This window comes from Kogia breviceps, chromosome 16, assembly GCF_026419965.1.
Source record: "Kogia breviceps isolate mKogBre1 chromosome 16, mKogBre1 haplotype 1, whole genome shotgun sequence".
Taxonomy (NCBI): domain Eukaryota; kingdom Metazoa; phylum Chordata; class Mammalia; order Artiodactyla; family Physeteridae; genus Kogia; species Kogia breviceps.
In genome coordinates, this window is record NC_081325.1 from 23,374,659 (window position 1) to 23,398,078 (window position 23,420).

The window sequence follows — 23,420 nt, forward strand, 5'->3', positions numbered from 1 at the left end:
GGTTGTTCTTTATTTGTCAAAAGCCTATACATCATCTTTCAGGCGCATGTGGTAAGTCATTTTCTCTGTAATATCTTCTCTATTCTGCCTTTCACATAGAATTAATCCTCCCTTCTCCTGTACTCTTTGGCTATTAAAATTAAAGTGTTAGAAGTGGTTATCTCTTCCACTACATTAGACTCAAAGGGAAAAAGTATTACTCATCTTGATTTCACCTATGATTCACACAATACTTGACAAATAGAGGCTACCCAATAAATACTAAACTGAATAGACCTATTCCTGATTTATGTAACAATTACAGAGTACAAACTTTAAGAATAATCCTTATCTGTGTAACATATAAACTATTGGGTTGGCCAAAAAGTTCATTTGGGTTTAAGTAAAAATAAAAGACACATTTGTCATTTTCACCAAGAACGTTATTGAACAACGTATTCATTAAATGAACAAACCTTTTGGCCAACCCAATACATCATATTGATTTTGTGTCAGTTATTGTTAGAATCAATGAAATCATTTGGCTTTGGATAATAATGAAAATATATCTGAAAGATGAATTATTCATTATAATCCTTTTGGCTTTAAGTATATCAAACAGCTAAATTTCTCTCCTACAGTTGGTTTGGAAGGAAGCAGGAAATAGTTATGCAAAAGTCCAGTCAAGTATCTGTAAAAATACATAGAAATCAAATATGAGGCCATTAGTAGTGCTATTAAAATATCAATGTAAAAATCACTAAATCTATCAAAGCCTTTTGTATATTAAAGAGTTAAAGACATTGTAAAGCCTAAAAACAATATTAATTCAATAAAAAGTAACCTTAAAGAAAATCAGGTATATGCTAAAGGGTCAGTGTCAAATCACTGTCACAAAATATTTTTTGTATAACTAAAAAAAGAAAATCCATCTCTAAGAAATACTAATTTAATGAAATTACACTCAATATTGCTCTATGATTGTAGCTCAAGTGTCAGCAAACTATATCCTGTGGACCAAACTTTATTTTGTAAATAAAGTTTTACTGAAGCAAATACATACTCATTCATTTCTGCTCCTGTCTGCTTTTGCTCTACAAAAGCAGAGTTGAATAGCTGAGCAGAGACTACATGTTGCACAAAGCCTAAAATATGTACTATCTAGCCCTTTAAAGAAAACTGACCAACTCCTACTATAGATAATCAGCTGGAAATTTGGTTGTAAAACCAGGCTGGTCTGTGTATGTATTATTATTATAGAATTTAGAATTTTTATGTAAAGATTTCTTCTCAAAACTCAAAAGAAGTTAAAAAAGAAAGATATACAGATGTTATGATAGAAAATATACAGATGTCAAAAAAATATATACAGATGTCAAAAATATATACAGATGTCAAGTACATAGGAGAGTTAAATTGCATACATACATGATTTTTTAATGAAAAAAATGTTTTAATTTTATACTTTTATATATACTTATAATATATTCTTCATTAACTAGGAAAAGAAGTAGCTGCTCTTTATATTAGAGTATGTCACAGAAAATTAACTGTTCTACTACTATTGCTTCACTAAAAAGTAGAGAATTAATTCTTGCTATAGGAATAAAGAAGTAAAGTTAAATATAATTATTTTTTTAAACGAGGGGAGGGAAAGGTGGAAAGAGGGAGGAGGAGGGAGGGGGAGCAGGGAGAGAGAAGCTACTATACCTCATTCTCTAATTGATATGAAGCCAATCTGTGTACCAAAGTTAAGGCCATCTCGGACATGGGAGAAAAACTTGTCAGGATGACAGGAGGTACAGAGGTTGAGATCTTGGTTCTGGTCCTGAATATTCTGTGGTAGAATTCCTCCCTGTTCTAGAAGAATCCTTAGGATACAGATTTTTCAAAAGACAGAAAGTTTACCAACAGCCAAAGCAATATGGAAAAAGTATGGATATTGGTGTAAAAGAATTCTGGGAAAGATCTGCTTGGAACAATGCAAATTGTTATTCAGTTACAGAATAGGGACAAGTCAGGAAATGGTAGATTTCACCACCATTAATCACCTAAGTTTATATATGAACTGTATAACCTCCTTATTGTCCTGCAGACATGATCTGGGTACAGGATTCTATAAGCAAAATCAAGCACTTATTTAAGAAGAATCTTGAAGACAAGATTCAATTGATTCAGACAGAGCATGCTTTGTAGTCATCTGTCTCTCCCGCCTCCTTTCCTTTTATTAACCAGATTTTTCACAGAAAACTTGCTTCTCCTTAAACACTTTATGGTATGAAATATGACTATAAATTAGTGACACTTATTTCACAGGTCGCATTTAAGAATCAATTTCAATCCTTTCTACTTATGTACTAAATGAGGGAGAATCTGGGTAAGGTTTTGCTGACTGGAAAAGAAACACAATTCAAATCAGACATCAATTTTCCTTTGTAGAAATGACAAATAATTTTTATTATCTATTAATAGCAAAATTTCATAAATTCAAAAATGCAAGGGACCATAAAAAACTTGAAAGTATCTATGTGTTTATATTATCTAGTATTTTTGCTTAAAAATATATTAATCAGAGAATAAGAATAATTTTAAAATATCAGTTTCCTGATAGTTTATTATATTTAGGAGAATTTAGCTGAGGAATGTCTGTAAAGTGCCATTCTTTTCTATAAAAAGTGCCAACTTTTCTATATGAAGTTTAAGTAGATCTCTTAAAACTAAATGCCAACTGTTTCTTCCTTCACTTTTAAATCAATAAGAGATACCAGATCAGAAGACTGCTGTTATTCAAACTTAAATCAGGAAAGATTTCATATTTAAAATTAGTTTTTTTATAAGTGTATAGGTCAGCTACTTAAATACCTGCCACCTGAATTTTTCTTGGAGTTAATAATTATTTTCTAAAATTATCTTCATTTTAGAAGCAATAAGCAATAATCAAACTTGCAGTTCTGGACTGAAATCAAGCATACCTCGTGGCTTTACGGATGTCAACATAGGGATTTGGTGAGCCAAAGAGCCGTACACATCTGGGATCAAGATTATGAAATGCCTTTGCTGATTCCCTTGGAAGAGTAAAACAGCAAGGTCCTACTGAGGGCCCCAGTACAGCAATAATGTCTTCCAAACTACAGCCATATTCTGCTATCATAGCATTCACTGTAGCCATAGCAACACCTAACAAAGTACCTCTCCAACCTGGTAAATAAGAAGAAAAAGAGATAAGCAAAATTAAAACATAAGAAAATTTCATCGTAATTTATATCTAAGTTAAAAATGAGCAGAGTCAGTCTATGTATTTTTCAAAGTCCAGAAATAGTAAATGAGTCACAAAATTAATTAATTAAGCCAAATAATAAACTAATTAAAATACTGGTTTTTAAATGAGGTATATTATACAAAGCACCTGACACAGAAGAGACATTTAATGGGAGGTCCCTTCCACTTCCTTTTTAAAATGTTCTATACTTTCAGTTTCCACTGGAATTATATCTTCTTAGTCTTCTCTTTCTCCTTCACTTTTTATGCACACTTTTAAAAATCGTGGGAAAAAACACGTAACATAAAATTTACCATTTTAACTGTTTACAAGTGTACTCTTCAGTAACATTGTCTATTCACATTGTTGTGCAACCAATCTCCAGAACTTTTTCGTTTTGCAAACTAAAACTCTATGCCCATTAAACAAGAACTTGGCCTTTCCACCTTCCCCAGTCTCTGGCAACCACCCATCTTCTTTCTGTTCCTCTGGATTTGACTACGCTAGGTACCTCCTATAAGTGGAATCATATAGTATTTGTCTTTTTGTGACTGGCTTATTTCACTTAGCATAATATCCTCAAGATTCATTCAATGTTGTAGCATGGGTCAGGACTTCCTTCCTTTTTTAAGGCTGAATAATATTCCATTGTATGAATTTTGCTTATCCATTCAATCATGGATGGACACTTGGGTTACTTTCACCTCTTAGCTATTGTGAATAATTCTGCTATGAACATGGGTGTGCAAATATCCTGTCAACATCCTGCTTTCTATTCTTTTGGATATATATTCAGAAGTGGAATTGCTGGGTAATATAATTCTATTTAAAAATTTTTGAGGAACAATCATACTGTTTTCTATAGGAGCTACACCATTTTATACTCCCACCAATAGTGCATTATGGTTTCCATTTCTCTTCAACACTTTTAAAAATAATATTATCCATCCTAATGGGTGTGAGGTGATATCCTGTGGTTTTGATTTGCTTTTCCCAAATTATTAGCGATGTTGGGCATGTTTTCACATGCTTGTTGGACATTTGCATATCATCTTTGGAGAATGTTCTATTGAAGTCCTTTACCCATTTTTCAATCAAGTTGGGTTTTGTTGTTGTTGTTGAACTGTAGGTGTTCTTTGTATATTCTGAATATTAACTCCTTAGTAGATGTATGAATTGCAAATATTTACTCTCAATCGGTTGGGTTGACTTTTCACTTTGTTTACTGTGTCCTTTGATGCACAGAAGTTTTTACTTTTGACAAAATCCAATTTATCTATTTTTACTTCTGTTGCTTGTGCTTTTGGCATCATATCTAAGAAACCATTGCTTAATCCAAGATCACAAGGATTTACGATTACACTTTCTTCTATGAGTTTTAGCTCTTACATTTAGATCTTTGATCCATTTTTATTAATGTTAATTAATTAACATTAATTAAATTTTTAATTAAAAATTTTAAAAAATTAATTTTTATATATAAGTTAATTTTTATATATGACATAAGATAAGGGTCTAACATTATTTTTTTGCATATGACTATCCAGTTTTCCCAGTACCATCTGTTAAAGAAACTGTCCTTTCCCCATTGTATAGTCTAGGTACCTTGTGAAAAATCATTTGACCATATATGCAAGGGTTTATTTCTGGGATGTCTATTCTATTCCATTGCTCTATATGTCTGTCTTTATACCAGCACCATACATACTGTTTTGATTACTGTAGCTTTATAACAAGTTTTGAAATCAAGACATGTGAGACATCTAACTTTGTTCCTTTTCAAGACTGTTTCATCTTTGATATTTTTGAATTTAATGTTTCAAAACCCAGGAAGTAGCAAATAATATTTGCTACTTTTATATCCAGGAACTAGGCCTCAAATTTTAAGTAACTTTTGACAATGTTACTGACTTCTAGTCATTCATTACTTTAGGTAGATCAAAAGAAAAATGCACCACTTTCTTATTTATCTATAGTCTAAAAGACAAAGTAGTCATTGATTTACAAGCAGAATAAAATCTAAAAGATCATTCTTCATTTTACATAGACTCATAACCCCTGGGTAGTCTAAACAGTATTTTTTTTTTTAACCACCAGAAAACAAAATTCCATAACCTTAACACAACACAGAACCTAAAAATTCTTTGTTCTTATCTTTAGAGAATAGTTAAAGCCATTAGACTACAGCATATTAAACTAAATGCGGTTTTCCAAACATATCTTGCTTTTTCTTACCTCCACACCTTTACACATGCTGCTGCATTTTCATAAACACCTTCTGTGACCCAACATGTCTCAACTTCCTATTCCCTGGACTTCAAGGGTTCTCAACTAGAGGCAGTATAACAACTCCCTGGGAGTGTTCTGAAAAGCATGGAGGCTTTTTTTTTTTTTGGTTATTACAACTCCGAGTGCTACTGGCATGAAGAATTTCAAAAGCCAAGTCAACTTGGTCTGCAGTGTAAGACTATCTTGCCCCAAATGTTAATAGCACCCCTGCTGCGGAAACACTGGCACCTAGCCAAATCCTACAAATCCCCCAGGAATCAACCTAAGTACTGCTTTCTTTGGGAATTATACTCTGATTCATATAATTTGACTTAGGGACTTCTTTTATCTGCTCCTGTCCTAAGAGTCTGCTAGCTCTTCCCTATCTTTACACTTATCACCATGGGTAGTAATTAACTATTTGTAATGTCCATCAGAAAGAAATTATAACTTTTCCTGTACAAAAATAATTGGTAAAATCCTAGATGTTTAATTAAGTACATTTACCAGAGTGAGCAACCCCACATGCTTTTCTGACAGGATCGGCAAAAACTATCGGTATACAATCAGCACCAAGAGCCGCTATTGTGACTCCTCTTTGATTTGTGGTGATTCCATCGTAAGATTCAGGCTCCTTCCTTCCCATAATCCAGACATCATTGGCATGATCAGTCTAATACCAAAGATGTGAGAAAAAAATGTTTTGAAGATAGAGTTTCTCATACCATAAGCTTTTCTGAAAGTACGCATCTTGTACAAAATTATGTAACCAGTTTAAAGTTACAAGCATTCATTAAATATATCAGGTCCATATACGATAAAATAACAAATTTACTTATTTGATTTTATGATATGATAATCTCTGCATATTTTCCTCAAAGGAAAGCAGACTTTTACATTTAACAAACATTTAAAAAAATTCAAAATAGTCCATCCATCATGAATACCTCCCACTAGAGATGGGTAAATCTCTAATTACAGTACTTTCCACAAAGTACTAATTTACTGAAAGAAATTAAATTTCCAAATCAATGATATTTTTACTTTTCCTGGAGTCAAATAATGTTAGAATTCTGTAAGAAACAATTATCTCATCAGTTGTACCCTAGTTCCTCCTAGTGTTGATTAATAATGGCTTTTCTCTCCCACCATGCAGGAACCTTCCTTCTAAATCAAAAAGGGCAGTGGCACTATGAGAATTCACTGTACTTTTAAATGTGAGGAGCTCCAGGTGAAATATATATATATCGTCATAGAATTGATCTTTAGGTTATGGTATACAGCTCTAAGAAAAATAATCACAAATATTATCCTAAATTTTAGATAAAACACTAGATGCAAAAATTAAATAAAGTCCATGTAGTCATTAGCAGAGTCAAGAATATACTTTAGGGACTTCCCTGGTGGCGCAGTGGTTAGGAATCCACCTGCCAATGCAGGAGACACGGGTTCGATCCCTGGTCTGGGAAGATCCCACATACCACGGAGCAACTAAGCCCGTGCACCACAACTACTGAGCCTGCGCTCTAGAGCCTGCAAGCCACAACTACTGAGCCCGCGCACCACAACCACAGAAGCCTGCATGCCTACAGCCTGTGCTCCACAACAAGAGAAGCCATCACAATGAGGAGCCCATGCACTGCAAGGAAGAGTAGCCCCTGCTGGTCGCAACTAGAGAAAGCCCACGCATAGCAACAAAGACCCAACACAGTCAAAAATAAATAAATAATAAATAAATAAATAAATAAGAATATACTTTACATCTTCCAAAATAGGAAACAAAATTGTACCTTTATTCGGTAAAATTTCTTCACATTAAATCCTGCTGCATTCCCCAGCCTACGCAGATTTTCTTGAACAACAGCCTTGGGATCTCTCCGTTTGGAACTACTGAAGAGATTGAATGAGCTAAGAGTTGGTATGTAAGATATTCCACCTGTTCTTGTGGTAAATCCATGTATGAAAATATCTGTTGAAGATAAAAAATGAAGATTAAAAACACGACATACAAAAAAGACTATAAGCATTACAAACCCACTCTCATTAAGACTTTCCCTAATCACCTCATCCTGCATTAGTTTATCTGCCTTCTAATTTCTACAGCTTTTTTTTTTTTTTCGGTATGCGGGCCTCTCACTGTTGTGGCCTCTCCCGTTGCGGAGCACAGGCTCCGGACCCGCAGGCCCAGCAGCCATGGCTCACGGGCTCAGTCGCTCCGCGGCATGTGGGATCCTCCCAGACCGGGCACGAACCCGCGTCCCCCCAATCGGCAGGCAGACTCTCAACCACTGCGCCACCAGGGAAGCCCTCTACAGCTCTTTATGCCACCAGGGAAGCCCTCTACAGCTCTTTATACCTCCATCTATTCTTACGACATAATGCTTTGAGTTTGTTTTACCTTCTCTGTTGGATTATTGCTCTTCAAAGGGTATCTTTTGTCCCATTTGTCTTTGTTATCCCAATAGCATATAGCTCATATAGCTCACAGTAAACTTCATTCTTCTGTGAAAGCACCAATGAGTTAAGGCTTCAGAATTTCTAAGTAGGAAATGCTTACGGTCATAAATCTCATTTAAAAGGAAGGCTGGGGGATTTGTCTTAAAGCTGAATTTGCATAAAGAGTATTTATTTATTTAGGGTGGCTATCCCTTGACACCCCTGACACTACAAGGCCATGCATGACACTCCCATGTTGTAACTGATGCTAATGAACACACAAATTCACTAGTCTACAAAAGAAAGAAGCAAAAAGAGGTGAACAACCTGTAAAGAAAGACTGGTTTTTCACATCCAGTAAAAACAACAGATAGTGTTTAACATACCTGGGATCAAAGGAGATGTGATAATGGTTAATTCTCCTTTCAGTGCTGGCAAACTTCTCAAATATGTTTCTATTTCATTCTGGATTGCTTCTAGTTCTTGAGCTGTGATTATGTTTATTTCAGTAGGCTGTTTCAAAAGACCTCCCCTCAAAGGCATCTGTAAATCTTCAAACTCAAAATTGTAAACATCAGTGAAGAGTTGACCAATAAAAGCCTTCATTAATGTCTTCCGGTGCACAGGCACAATTACCTTAATGCTGCTCAAATTTTTTTCATCAATTTTTTGTTTAATGGTATACAATGAGGCAGCCATGCTGGGATTGCTAACAGTCTCAAATTCTCTCAGGAAAGCAGATAATCCATTGCTTGTTTCTAATTCACAATTATCATGGTCACAGCTGATGTTACTACAACACATTATGCAAAGGAACTTGGCCTTGGCACCATGGTGGTATCGGACAGCATTCAATGTCTTTAGTAATGTGTGATGACAGTTTTTCTGAGAGTTTAATTTCAAACCAAAGAGATCTATCAACACTGCTTCTGCCATCCTTCAACACTGTACAAAGTTCTTCAAAGAAGGTTTTTGTGCCCCCCAAAATCACCTGTAAAGAAAAATTAGCATAAGTAAGAATACAAAGTTATATCAATCTCCTTATAGTTACAACAGAAACTTGTGGATGGGTAAAAAGAATTGCATTGACTTAAAAATGGAACCAAAATACTGAATCTAGATTCCTCCCAGAAAAGCTAGTCCACTATTTGTCAGAACCAGGACAATGAAAAGCAAAGCCATCTCTTAATTCATTTTGTGAAAGTACTTTACATCTTCCCAGCAAAACAACAGTGTTTGTTTTGTTTTCAGGCAGCAAATTTTTAAAAATATCTTTATTGGAGTATAATTGCTTTACAATGGTGCAAGTAGCAAATTTTAAGCAGGGAATGACTTGTTGACTTAGACAAAGTCCTGTTTTTTAATTACAGGGTGTCAACTTATTGATATATCATTAATCCGGATATGGATATGACTGGTTTGCTAATTTACATTCCTTCTTATGAAATACCTGGGTCTCAAGTTCAATAGGTTAAATGGAGCTGTACCCCAAAATTAAAAATTTTTTAATTCTTATTTGCTTTTTTTTTCTTTCAAAAAATTGCATTTTGTTATTGTTGTTTTTCAGAAGCAGACTCACAGATACAAAGGACAAACTAGTGGTTACCAGCGGGGAGAGGGAAGGAGGGAGGGGCAAGATAGGGGTCGGGGATTTAGAGGTACAAACTACTATGTATAAAATAAATAAGCTACACGGATATATTGTACAGCACACAGAATATAGCCAATATTTGATAATAACTTTAAACGGCATATAATCTATAAAAATATTGACTCACTATGTTGTACACCTGAAACTAATATTGTAAATCAACTATACTTCAATTTTTTTAAAAAGCGTTTTTATTAATTTATTTTTGCTGTGTTGGGTCTTCGTTTCTGTGCGAGGGCTTTCTCTAGTTGTGGCGAGCGGGGGCCGCTTCCCAGACCAGGGCTCGAGCCCGTGTGGCAGGCAGACTCTCAACCACTGCGCCACCAGGGAAGGCCCTTAAATGCGTTTTTAAGGAGATAAAAGCAGACTCCAGGATTCACGCAGGACTCAGGTATGGCAATTATCTCATAAGCAACGGCAATTTGGATCAGGTGTGCTTCCCACCTGCTCTTCTCTTCACTCCCCGCGCACAGATCTTCTCACCCCAGCCTCTGCCCTCCCCCACCCCAGGCTGCCGGTCTCTCTTTGGTGACCCCTTCGGTGACCCCCTTTGCCCCGGAAGGTTTTCTCCTGCCGCCACTCCTACCCCCTCCCTCTGGGCCATGAAAAGCCCCACGACGCCTCTGCCACCCGCCCGGCTCCGCGCTCGGCCCCGTGGGGCGCCGATCCTCACCTGCCGGACTCCTCCCGCCCCTGCGAGATTTTCCGACGGCCAGACGCACACCCGAGGCAGTTCTCCGTCCTCGCCCGTCGCGCGTCGCTTTCCGCTGCACACTCGGTGGGCGGCGAGCTCTGAGGCGTCTGCCGCCCCCAGTCCTCCGCCTGAACGAGGCCGGGAGGCCGCGAGAGCGTGCCCGGGCGCTGGGCGGCGGCGCCCGTCCCGCCTCACCCGCCTGACCGCGGACTGACGGAGCCCCCGCCCGGCAGCCCCCCGACAGCCGCGGAGGCCGGGCCAGGGGGCTGGGTGCGGGGAGGCGGGAAGGACCCGGGGAGCGACCCTCGGGTCGGACGCGCCCAACCGCGGGAAACCGTTAGCATTTCCGGGTCAGGAGGGCGCCAGCTCGCACCCGCCGCCCGGCGCCAGGAGGAAGAACGGGAACCGGAGCGGCGGACCGACCGAGTGACGGGAGCCAGGCGGGTCCGCGGGCCGGTGGCTGGGCGGGGCGCGAGGGAGCAGCGCGGGCCTCCCGACGGGGCGCGCGGCTGAGCGGCCTCGGGTCAATGACCGCCTCCCCACGCCCGGGGGCGATGAAACCCTTTCCCGGCGTCCGCGCTCCCAGTTCGGCCACAACGAGTCGCCGGCCCGGCAGCGCGGTCGGGACACTCGGTTTCCTCCCCAGAGCCCAGGCCTGAGAACCTCCTTGCGTTAGCCCTTGGCACTCTGTCCCATCCAAGTTCAAGTAACGTGCTTTCTGAGGTAGACTTTTTTTTTTTTTTAACGGTTTTGTTTTATTTGTTTCCAGAAACGAGTTGGCTGAACACTTCCTTTGCCTTTTTGCTGATTCTGCCCAACTTGCCGACTAAACTTTACAGCTCCTGCGCTTGTGTGGATAAACGGAGGTCCTAGGTGCCCTTTGAAAAATACGCGCCAGGAGTAGAAAATTAGAAGGCACTGACCCTTAGAATTGTGATAAAGATGTAAATTAGCATCCTTTCTCTGCCCTGAAAGAGCATAACATTCATTTATTTAAAAAGGTTGAACAGCTCCTACGTATATGGAAGGCAGACGCTCTGGCCAAGGGGAAATATGTCCAACCTTCAAAGAGTAGGAGAAAGGATGTTTCCTGTGGAACTGGGTATGACGGAAGGAGGGGGTCCCTTTCTTCTGACGGTCGCTCAGACGATAAGTGCTGAAGAACCTGTCCCTGAGAGAAAGAATCTCAGCCATCTGGGAGTTTAGAAGAGCACCTGAAGTGGGCAGATGCTGCTATTCTATGGCGTCACCAACCCAGAATAGGAACCCACTGTTCAGTATCTGGCAGATGTTTCTGTCAAAAATTGTACTTTCATCATTTTGGCTGGACACTTATTAAGAGCACTGAGTGCTATGTGGTGCACCTGATCCATTCCGCCCTGAGCTTGCTCTATGTTAAATATTACTGTAAGCAAACTGGAGGTCTTTAGTTACAAAGCTGGGTGAAAACATTTATCTCTGTTTTTATAGACAATGGTGGGAATTCATTTTCTGTCATGCAACGGTAACAGTAAAAAAAAGTTTAAAAAATATTTCAGATTAGGGACTCTGTCAGTGAAGAGAAAGTTCGCCGTTATATTGTATTTATATGCCATTTCCTTTCACCATCTGGTACTGGGCTGTGGCCTCATCTCCATTCCCCCCACTCCAGTGGCCCTCAATCCTGGCTACACCTGAGAACTACAAGTAGCACTTTAAAAAAATATAAATCCAGGGAGCTCCCCCCTCCACCACCTCCAGATCTACATTTGAATCAGAAACTCAGGGAGTCAAGTCTTGGCCTGTTTTGCTTTGCTTTTTGTTTTGTTTTAATCTCTACAGATGATTCAGATGCATAATTAGATTTGAAAATACAACTTCCCTATTCCCAAGCCACTCAAACTAAAGGCTGTTCCTTGGAACACCATATGATTTCATCCTTTGCATGAGCTATCCCTTCTGCTTAGAACACTCTTCTCTTTATATGCTTTTTTTAGCTGTTACTTGTTCAAGACCCTTCAAGCTCAAACATCACCTTGAATCCCCATCTGCTCGCTAAGCAGAATTAACTGCTTCTTTTAGCATTTTGTTTGTATAGGAGAAGCTGTCTCATAGATGCAATCTGTATCCATAACCAAGCAGTACATTGAAAAAGTCAATTAAACATTAAATTGTATACCTCATAAAGATGAACACGGTAGTATATAAATTATATCTAAATAAAACTGTTTCAAAGGAAAGTCAGTTAAACCAGAGAGTTATGAAAAAGTATACCATAATACCTTAAACATTTTTTAACCTAAAACAACTATATGCTTGTTTGCCAATCTGTTGAGAAAGTCCAGGCCTTTTCTTTGCACATGGCCTCCTGATTAGAGTTCTGCATCATATCTCTTCCATAAACTACACTTCTCAACCATCAGCTAAGCTTTCCCAAGATTCGGTTCCTTTAAAAAAAAAAAAAATAACCTAGAGACACTTGTGAAGCTGAGTGCAGATTTCTTCTTTATAATCATTTATAGTTATCTCACACATTCAAACAACTCACCTTAATTGGATCTTTCCAAAATATTAAACATAGCTTTTAAAGAAACAAACTTTATTTCCATACTATTTCATTGGTTTACATAAGATTTAATTAAATTATGAAAGCACAGTGACGAGTACAACTGGCATAAACAGGTTCAGGAACAAACACAAGTGACATTGTCAGATGTACAGTTCCACTGGTAGGAGCAGGAGTGGGCAGACTCACTGGAGAATAGCTTTCTAACCCTTTAGCATTCAGCATGCGCATTCAGTGTGATGTGGGAATTAGCAGTTTATGATTTAAAAGGAAACAAAATGAGTTAATTGGTTAGAGGTTAAGTGTAGGTAGACTAAGAGAACACCTACTGTTCCTCTACATTTTCATTATTTGACTTTGCATCTATTTCCCCCATAGAGGCCTAGAGCATTTTGGGGGCAGAGAGAGTGCCTGGCTGTTCAGGGGAACCATTGGGGAAATCCCCAGACATGCTTAATCACCATGTAAATCCTTATCATGAAAACAATTAGAATAAAACTGGGGACAGTTGTCTTTAAACCATTCACACTAGGGTTTATGAGTCCTTCCAGAAAAGGACATGTAACATGCAAATTTCCTTGTTAAAAGATTATGTTAGTTTCCGAAGTTTTCCATAACAAATGACCACAAACTGGATGGCTTAAAACAACAAAAATGTGTTGTCTTATAGTTATGGAGGCAGAAGTCTTAAATCAAGGTGTGTCAGGACCCTGCTTCCTTCAAAGCTTTCCTTGCCTCTTCCAGCTTCTGTTGGCTCCAGGTGTTCCTTGCATTGGGGTGTATGACTTGGGGCTCTATGCCTCTATCCTCACATGGTCTACTTTCCTGTGTGTCTGAGTCTCAAATCTCCCTGTACCTTTCTCATATAAAGACACCTGAGTGGAAATAAAGAAAAGGCCAATGATAGAGTAAGCAAAGGCTATTTATTCAGAGCTTGCTAGAATAAGGGATTCAGCCACATTACTTGTGTTTTGGCAGAGACTCAAAGGCAGGCAGCGGGGTGGGAAAGCTTATAGTGGAAAAAAGGGAAATCTTCAAGTATGCCCTGATTGCAGGCTGTTGGCCTGGGGAAGCTGTAGGTGGGCTCACTAGAAGTTGCGCATCCTGTGTGATTGGTTAGGGGTGCCTATTTGACTTTCTCTGGTTGGTCCTAAGTTGGAAGTAGGGACAAAAACTAGGGAAACTTATTTATTAATCAAGCACTGGCCATTTTGGGGCCATTTGTTATAGGGGTTTATGTTTGGCTCCTGAATTGTTGTTAGAGATAGTGGTCTGACTTCAGATGGCAGGCTAGCTGGTTACTGTAGATGATGGATGGTTTCCTGGGTTGGTTGCTGCAGGTTGTGGGTCAGAGTCCTGTTTTTATATATGGCCTAGTCACTGTTTGCATGCTCAGCCTCTCATCTGTCACTGAATTTAGGGCCCATCCTAAATCCAGGATGATCTCATCTTGAGGTCTTTAACTTAATTACACCTGCAAACATCCTTTTTCCAAATAAGCTCATATTCACAGTTTCTGGGGGTGAGGACACAGACATCTGTCTGGGGGACCACAATTCAACCTGCTACGAGCTCCTTTTGGTTTAGAAATCATGTTTACTTGTTTACAGAGTAAAAATAAAAGACTTACTGTCCTGAATGAGACAAGCAGGGAGGTTATGACTGGATTTCACCAAAGACCTATAATTGCTTTTTCAAACAGTTGCCTGGGCATCCCTTAAAACTTAGATGTGAGCTGCAGACCAACCCTTGTATGTCTACACCCCAAAACGAGATATTTTTGTAGTCTGGTACTATCTGTACATTCAGAGAAATCCCACCTTTGGCTTAAAGCTATCAATGAGTAATATCTGACTGTTCTCTAAATTGTCTTTGAAAGAAAGTTAAGGAACAGTACCAATCCTCTGGTTTCTTTCTGTTTTCAGCATCCTGAAACTTTAATCTCATTACCTAGCCAGGGAATAGAAAAGTCCCTAGTTTCAGCAGATTCTAAGACTCTAGTATATAATAGGTATGCAATACATTTTTAATGATTCAATTGATTTATTCTTTTTGGATAACTCTGATGATATAACTTCTCTTGAAAACATGTGGTTGGAAAGACTTGTCCTCTTTTTTACCTGAAATATGTATTATTGATTCTTACTCATTTGTGCAGCTTGTTACATTTTCCCCATGATTCCTCTTTAATTTATTGTTGGAATTGAACCATCCAGAACTGATTCCATCATGCTTATGACAAATATAGACATAATTTTAAACTCTCAATTCCAGGAAAACTCTTCTCTCTTCCCCAGGTCAGTTTTTTTAGCTTCCCCAGTTAAACATCAGCTTCAGATATTAAACTCCCCCTCCCACTTGGAAAACAAAAACAAAAGCAATTTCACACTTATGTGAAAATTAACTAAGTAATTTTTCTTTCCTTGTTTTCTAATAAATTGTATGTTCTAAAGGGGGTAGGAGGTAATTATAAACTACTTAAACTGCCTGGCAGGTCCACATAAACAGCTTTTTCCATTCAGGATGAAAAATGATGCTTATGTGACATAGGCACACATGGATGGACAGTTGCCTCGTCTTGATTCTTTTAAGCCAGAAGCTCTCAAAACCCTAGGGGAGTTTGACAGCCTTGCTTTATTTTGCTCATTAACTTGAAGGGAGGTACCAGACGATGAGTTTCCAAAAACTCAAACCATGACCTTTAAAAAATCTCCTCCCAAGGGCCAATTACAGGCACTCGCCTCTTGAATTCAGATGAGATGGTGCACAAAAATCATGCTCATCACAATGCTTTAGTACATACCAAATACGTAATAAGTGTTGATTTGGATCCTAATTGCTTCAAATTTCATCCTTCCTGCTTGGATGTATGACCTTTGGCGAATTTCCTTATTTCTCGAAGTCTTAGTCCTCATTCACAAAATACAGGTAAAAATCATGTCTAGCTTATAGGATTGCTCTGAAGGATAAAACATAATCTATGTGAAAGTACTTATGGTAATTAGTAAATGTTGGCTATAGTTAATATAGAACATGGTGGTTTATAGTATTTCCATTGCATTGTTTTCTGTAAAGCTACTTTTTTAGTTGAGAGTGTTTTGCCTAAATGATTTTTTATAAGTAATATTTGGATATTTACTATCAAATACTGTAGGTATTATAAGGTGTTTTTTTAAAATCAGTCACTTAATTCATATTTATATTTCCCACAATGCTTTGTATATAATATGTACTGACATACGTGGTTTGAATGAAAGAATAATTAATACTGTCTAGTCTCTAAACTCTTGTTTTTATTGATTTATGCAATTGTAATGAATTATCAGTAGATGGCAGTAGTTTGTTTTCATTTTTATTTTTTGTCCATTCTACAGTGGAGATCCAGAAAAAATGAAAACTTCCTCAATTTTAAACCAGATATCCTTTCATGAATAGCTGGTTTAAATAAATATCATCCAAGAGTTCTTCAATTTATGCTGCTTCAGAAATAGATATCAAGAAGTACCAGTTACTTTATTTTTTATTGTATAAATCTAATTTTCTTAATTTTTTTTTTTTGGTTTCTTCATCAAATACTTTAAAGAATACAAAAATGAGTAAGACTTCCTGGAGCTTATAGTCTAATAGAGAAATATAGTATAAAATAATGTAAACAGTAGGAATATAAATTGTTGAGTGGCAGGAATTTGCTAAATGCTTTATATTCATTATTTCACTTCATCCTCACAAAAAATCTAATGAGGAAGGTACTATTATTGACAAGGAATCTGAGGCTCAGGTTGGAAAGAATTTACCTAATAAACTAGTAAGTGGCACAACCTAGATTCAAGATTAGCCCTATCTTAGCCTGAGACCTACACTGTTATCTATCTTGGTATAATAGAGATATAGAAACAATTGTGCTAAAAAGAGAGAGAGAGAGAGATCATATCTACCCAGAAAGATCAAGATAAACTTCTTAAAGAAGATGCATCTAAGGTGGAGTTGAAAGACTGGTTGCTATTTGATGTGATCAGAACAGTGTTTCAGAAGCATTATTCTGTCAGTAGACCAGGGTCAATTGAAGTGGAGATAGACTATAGTTAGACACCTGTTATGTTCCAGACACTGTTCTAGGTCTCTTCCCTCATGGAGCTTACATTAGTAAAAGGAAATTAAAAAAGAAAAATGATAAAAGTGATAAATGCTGTTAAGAAAAATGAGGCAGGGTAAGGAAATGGGGGATGAAGGTCATGTTTTAGAGGGATTATCAGGGAAGCCTTCTTAGCTAAGATAGTATTTGGAAGAGGTAAGGAGTGGTTGGATTCCAATATAATTTAAAGGTGGAACCAGTGAGTTTTGCCAAAAGAATTGCATGCAGCATGTAAGAGAAAGAAAAGAGTCAAGATTCTTATTTGTCTATTGCGTAAAACAATTGGGGCAGCAGTCTTGGGCCACATACTTGGGGAATATCTCAAATGATTTCCCAAAGGGTCTATGGAACATCAACAATGAGCTCTCATTTATTATTATCTTGGGCAAGACTGATTAAATTGCCTTGGGCTTTATACCCTTCTAGATACCTCCCTGCTAATGTTCTAGAGTTTTGAGTATGCATAAGAAAAATGAACTTATAATTTACTGGGATGGAGAAGACCATGAAGGAGCAGGTTTAGGGGTAGTGATGGAGTGGACAGAGACATAAAGAGTTCATTTTGGAACATAGTAAGTTGAAATGCCTGTAAGAAAGTCAAGTGGAAATATCAGGTAGGAAATTGTTTATGAGTCTGGAGCTCAAGAGGGATATCAGGTTAGGGATATGAATTTGGGAGTTGTGAGCCTATAAGGGGAGTTTAAAGCCATAGAACTGGACGGCATTACCTGCAGAGTAAGTTTAGAGAAAAGAAGAGGCCTGAGGACTGAGTGCTAGGGCACTCTAACATAAATGAGAAAGGTGAGGAGGAGCCAGCAAAGGAAACCAAGAAGTATGTTGTTTTAAGGAGGAGGGCATGATCAAATGTGTCAAATGACATGGATATGTTAAGGAAAATGAGGACCAAACTTGCTATTGAAGTGACAGTGTGGATGTCATAGATACATTGATAAGAAGTTTAGAGTTGTAAACGATTAATTCTGGTGGGTTCAAGAATAGGTGGAGAGGAAGTAGACAGCAAAGATCTTGCCTATAAAGGAGAGCAAAGAAAGGGGTCAATAGCTGAAAGGATTATAAAGTGTCAAGCAAAAGTGGTTATTGTTGAGGATTATATGATAGGCTGTCCAGGATAATATGTTTGACCAAATAAAGGAGGAAATTATATTGATGGGATGTTTGAAGGAGCAATGTCCTTGAGTAGGAGAGGAAGGGGTACAGAAGTAGAGGATTGGCCCTAGGTCAGAGCAAGTACACTTTATTCACTGCAAGAAAAGAATAGACTAGTATATAGGTATAGGTCCAGGAAAGCTGGTAGATGGGGTGATTTACCACCGTCTCTGATATTTTCCTACTATCTCAGTTAAATAAGAAGGTGGGTTATCAACTGAAAGACGAGGGAGAAAGAGATGTGGGAGGTTTGAAGACAGAGAAGAAGGAGTGAAATAATCATCCATGAAACTTGATGAATCCTAGGGGCCTAGTATCAAGGGCCCACCTAACATAAAGTGTCTTGAATTTTAAGTGAGACCACAGCACAGGTGTGTGCTTTTCTTGAGGCGTATTCAGCTACTAGTATGTAAGCAAAGAAACTGGTTGGAATTTTTCCACGGATGTAGGACAGGGAGAGAGCGGTACAAAAAAAGTGAGGTTGAATGCAAAGGAATCTAAACTGGGTAAGTGATGTGAGTACATGAAAAGCTAAGGGACCATGAAAAGGTAGAAGAGTCAATGTGGTTGAACAGCTCTTACAGTCAAAATACTAGGAGGGCTGAGCTGAAAAGTAAGTGTTTAAATCTGAGATTATGGATGAGGTGTAGTGATACTCTGGGTGGCTGGGGAGGATGGATAAGGAAAAACATCAAAGAACTGAGAAGTCAGGGTATTAAAAGTACCACCTGTGTGGATGTTGAAATTCCAAAGAAATATTTTTAAAAGTAGTAATAGAGACACAGTAAGTCAGATACTATAATCTAGGAGTGAAGGATAGAGATTTAGAAGTCAATGGATAACAATAAGGAAGAGTAAAGCTTACTTTACTTTTTACTTTTTCTTACTTTACTCATCTGAAGCTCATGATGGCATGAACTTCAGAGAAACTAGGTGGTTTTAGGGAGAAGATGTTTAAAAAGGATGTCATCTAAAAAGAAAAATCCATATGTTCAAATGTTAAGCAGGAACACTACATTCCTTTTATTAATCATGCAAAATTGTATAATTTCTTTTGTATAGGAATGGACGGGCAAAATCAGATACTCTTTTTCCAAAGACTGGTAATGCCTTTAACTCTGCCAACTCAGCATTCATTTGTTGTGCTGGTACAGGGAAGAACTCTTTCTCTCCATCTTTCAGGGGAGAAAAAAATCTACCCCTTCATCTCATCAGTTTCTCCTACGTATAGAAGAGATTGAATGGTGATTTTAAACTTGTGTAAGGCTTACCCTGGCCTTACACAGGAGTGCCATATTCCCTGCATCCTATACCCATGACAGAAGTTGCTAATTCCTCTTGGCACTGTTTTTCACAGATTCTGGTTATAGTTTTAGAATCCATTTCATAATATTTCTAGAGGTACTAGCTACTAATCCAGAATAATTAGTTACTCACTCTATGTCAGTTACTATGCTAAGCATGTTACATACATTAATTATTACAACAGTCCTATGAGGTTTTACAGATGAGGACACTGATGAACAAAGAAATTAAGAAACTTCTCAGGGTCATAACAGCTGAAAAGCAGGACAACCAAGATGGAAAAACAGTTCTACTTTTTTCCCCATATCTCTCACTCAATCATTGTATTTTAATTCTTGGAACTGATGACGAATGTCATTGTCATCCTTGTGAGATATTTGACAATTGATTTACTTTCAGGATCACTAATACATGACGGAAAAGAAAAGTGAAATTATCTACACTGATTATTTTGTAGGAGTAAAGAAGGTGAACTAAAAAGGGGAAGAGAGACACAAGAATGTCAGGCAACAAAGAAAGGAAGAGTCAAGGAGTTCCTGAAGAAGGTAATGAAGCGATCTTCAGAAATATATAACTAAAAGATGAGCGGTAACAAAAAAGTAGTATGATAGGATAATCGTGTTAAAATTAGTAGCAAATTAGAATAGAGGGAAGCTGTTAAAGTTTACCAGGAGGAAACTTCTAGAATGTTTAGAAAAAGTATAACAACCTGAAAATGCGGGCCTATAATGAAAATTCATCAACTGCAATAGAGAAATGGTTATGGTACCACTATAATTGTAGTATATGTGCAAATGGTCTAGATAAAAATTTTTAGGACAATCAAAATATTTATACTGCTCCATAAAGTAACAGGTATAATATTGCAGTAGGTGACTTTGAATTGTCTAGTTTTATGGCCTTTGATTTTGTTTATAGTCAAAAAGGAAGAATACCAACCCTAAATTTAGTTTACTTTTGAGAAAACATAACAATTTTCATGACTTTGAGTGAAGAAACATGTTTCTTAGAATGTTTGCATTTAGATTTTTATTATGTACTTTATTTTGTCTAGCTCTGGCTAAACAAGACACATCTTCATTAACTGATACTGTCGAGCAAGTTGCACAGCAACAACAATCACAAACATCAGAAATAGAAAAAAACAAAAAAGTTCTGTTCCATTTGCAGGTAACCTATTTCACACAGTCTTTTAAATGAGTCTTTATGGTCTTCAAAGCTATATTAAATTTGTAACAGGGAAGTTATTAAGCATAACTTAATAACTCTGAGGAGGCAACTTAAAATGTCTGCTTTTCATATTTACACCTTCTAAATTATTCTGGTATCCCTAAGTAAAGTCTACATGAGTATTCCAGTTTCATGGAACATTTTACACATCCAGTGTGCAAACATTCAACAAGGTCACTGTGACTATAAATAAGCATAAAAAATATGTCACATAGAATTATTAATTCACTCTATTTGATAGTTTTTCGTAAAATTCTGAATTGAAGAAAGGTTAAGTTTTTAAGCCTGTGTTCTTAAAGCTATGGCTCATGAATTACTAGTTGCCAGTGAACATTTCAGGTAGATAAGGAACACTTCTGTGTTCCTTCAATTTCAAAATATGTTCATAATTCCACCACAGGCATCTGGAAGCCATACTTGTTTTTGTATTCAGCATAATTAGATGTAACTGTTCTCTGTTAATATAGCTAAAGGAGCAAAAATGAAAACAGTGTATTTAATTTTTAAAGGTTTTTTTTTATTAAATATAACATAGAAATGAAAAGAATATGCTCTAGAGCAGGGGTTCCCAGCCCCTGGACCATGGACAGGTACTGATCTGTGGCCTGTTAGGAACTGGGCCACACAGCAGGAGGTGAGCAGCCTACGAACGAGTGAAGCTTCATCTGTATTTACAGCCGCTCCCCATTGCTCACATTACCACTCTGCCTCCTGTCACATCACTGGTGGCATTAGATTCCCATAGGAGTGCAAACCCTACTGTGAGCTGCGCATGTGAGGGATCTAGGTTGTGCACTCCTTATGAGAATCTAATGCCTGATGATCTGAGGTGGAGCTGAGACAGTGATGCTAGCACTGGGGAGTGGCTGCAAATACAGATTATCATTAGCAGAGAGGTTTGACTGCACAGAGACCATAATAAATCAGTTGCTTGCAGACTCATATCAAAACCCTATCAGTGAGTGACAAGTGAAAACAAGCTCAGGGCTCCCACTGATTCTGCATTATGGTGAGTTGTATAATTATTTCATTATATATCACAAGGATAATCTTTCAACAAGTGGTGGAGGAGAGCTACATGCAAAAAAAGTGAACTTCAATTTTCACCTCATACTGTATATGAAAATTAACTCCAAATGGATCATAGGCCTAAAAACAAGAACTGAAACTACAAAATATCTAGAAGAAAATACAGGAGAAAAACTTAGTGATGCTGGGTTTGGCAAAGGTTTCTTAAATAGTACACAAAAATTTAAAAAATTGGACTTCATTAAAAAACGATTTTACTTCTGTTCAAAAGGCACTGTTATGAAAATGAATGTGAGGTATACCTGCTGGGGCCCTATGGGCATTTGGGTTGTCATAGACTGGGAGAAAATACTTGAAAACATACCTGACAATGTACTTGAATTTATTTATACTATATAAAGAACTCTTACAATTCAAGAAGGCAAACAACCCAGTTTAAAGATGGGCAAAAGATTTCAATGGTCATTTCATGCAAACAGATATTGCAAAAGACAAGCACATGAAAAGATACTCAGTATCATCAATTATTAAAGAAATACAAATTGAAATCATAGTGAGATTTCATTCTATACCCACTAGAATGGGTAAATTTAAAAAGACTGTCCATACCAAGTGCTGGTGCAGATATAAAAGAACTGGAATTTTCAGACCCAATTATTTTGGAATGTAAGTGATGTACCATTTGAGAAAAAAGTTTACAGTTTCTTAAAAGTTTAAAATATATCTACCATATAACCCATACATTCAATTTCTAGCTATTCATTTACCCAAGAGAAATAAAAGTGTATGCCCACTGGAAAACCAGGAACAACACAAATGTCTACCAGATGAATGAGTAAACAAAGTGTGGTGTATTCATACAAGAAATATTGCTCAGCAATAAAAAGAAAGAGCTACTGATATATCTGACAACATGGATGAGTCTCTAATTAGGCTGAGTGAAAGGAGTGAGACTAAAATTGTATATATTTTATGATTCTTTTCATATAAAATTCTTGAAAATGCAAACTAATTTTTGGTGACAGAGCAGATGAACGTTTGCCTGGAAGCAGAGAGCTGAGGAGGGAAGGATAGATCGCAAGGGATCAGGAGGAAACTTTTATGGACATATCTGATTTTTGGACATGTGGGTAATGGATAAGGTCACTGTCTTAATTGTGACAGTCTCATGATCATAAAAGTAAGTCAAAACGTGGCAAATTGGGGGCTTCCCTGGTGGCGCAGTGGTTGAGAGTCCGCCTGCCGATGCAGGGGACGCGGGTTCGTGCCCCGGTCCGGGAAGATCCCATGTGCCGCGGAGCGGCTGCGCCCGTGAGCCATGGCTGCTGAGCCTGCGCGTCCGGAGCCTGTGCTCCGCAACGAAAGAGGCCACAACAGTGAGAGGCCCGCATACCGCAAAAAAAAAAAACAAAAACAAAAACAAAAAAAACTTGTCAAATTGTAAAGTTTAAATATGTGCAGTTTATTTATATCAATTATATTTCAATAATCTATTAACAAAGAAAGGCAAGAGAAGAGGGGGAGGGAGATGAGAAAGAGGAAGAAAAGAAGGAAGAGGGAGGAAGAGGAGGAGAAGCAGGAGGAGGGAGAGACAGCAACAACAACAAGAAGACATACAATTCTAGTGAAAGAGTAGAAATGGATTGGAGGAGGAATTGAATAAAGCCAGGAAGAAAAGTCAACAGTCTATTAGTTATGTTAGTCTAAGAAAGAGAAGAGATGATG

The 23,420-nt window shown here is 37.7% G+C and overlaps 2 protein-coding genes across 4 annotated transcripts in view; one reads left to right on the top strand and one right to left on the bottom strand.

The window, feature by feature from the left end:
- Positions 1-200: 200 nt before the first annotated feature.
- On the bottom strand, positions 201-10,784 carry LACC1 (laccase domain containing 1). Of its 2 annotated transcripts, XM_059042212.2 has the most exons (7): positions 10,267-10,782; positions 8,329-8,933; positions 7,297-7,475; positions 6,014-6,179; positions 2,952-3,177; positions 1,690-1,850; positions 201-670 (listed from the first exon to the last, which is right to left on the bottom strand). In XM_059042212.2, the coding sequence occupies exons 2-6, from the start codon at positions 8,876-8,878 to the stop codon at positions 1,691-1,693; spliced, it is 1,281 nt and encodes a 426-aa protein (XP_058898195.1). In that variant the 5' UTR covers positions 8,879-8,933; positions 10,267-10,782; the 3' UTR covers positions 201-670; position 1,690. The 2 variants fall into 2 exon arrangements, with proteins under 2 accessions (XP_058898195.1, XP_066872271.1); XM_067016170.1 differs by lacking the exon at positions 1,690-1,850 and having other exon boundaries at positions 10,267-10,784.
- The window catches only part of CCDC122 (coiled-coil domain containing 122), a 34,374-nt gene continuing 21,152 nt past the window's right edge, over positions 10,199-23,420 (top strand). Inside the window, exons 1-3 of one of the 2 annotated variants that reach the window (XM_059042220.2) lie at positions 10,199-11,010; positions 19,894-19,981; positions 20,491-20,606. In XM_059042220.2, coding sequence (XP_058898203.1) covers positions 19,936-19,981; positions 20,491-20,606 — 162 coding nt within the window. In that variant the 5' untranslated portion in view covers positions 10,199-11,010; positions 19,894-19,935. The remainder of the gene's footprint in view (positions 11,011-19,893; positions 19,982-20,490; positions 20,607-23,420) is intronic. The other variant, XM_067016171.1, reaches the window with a different exon arrangement.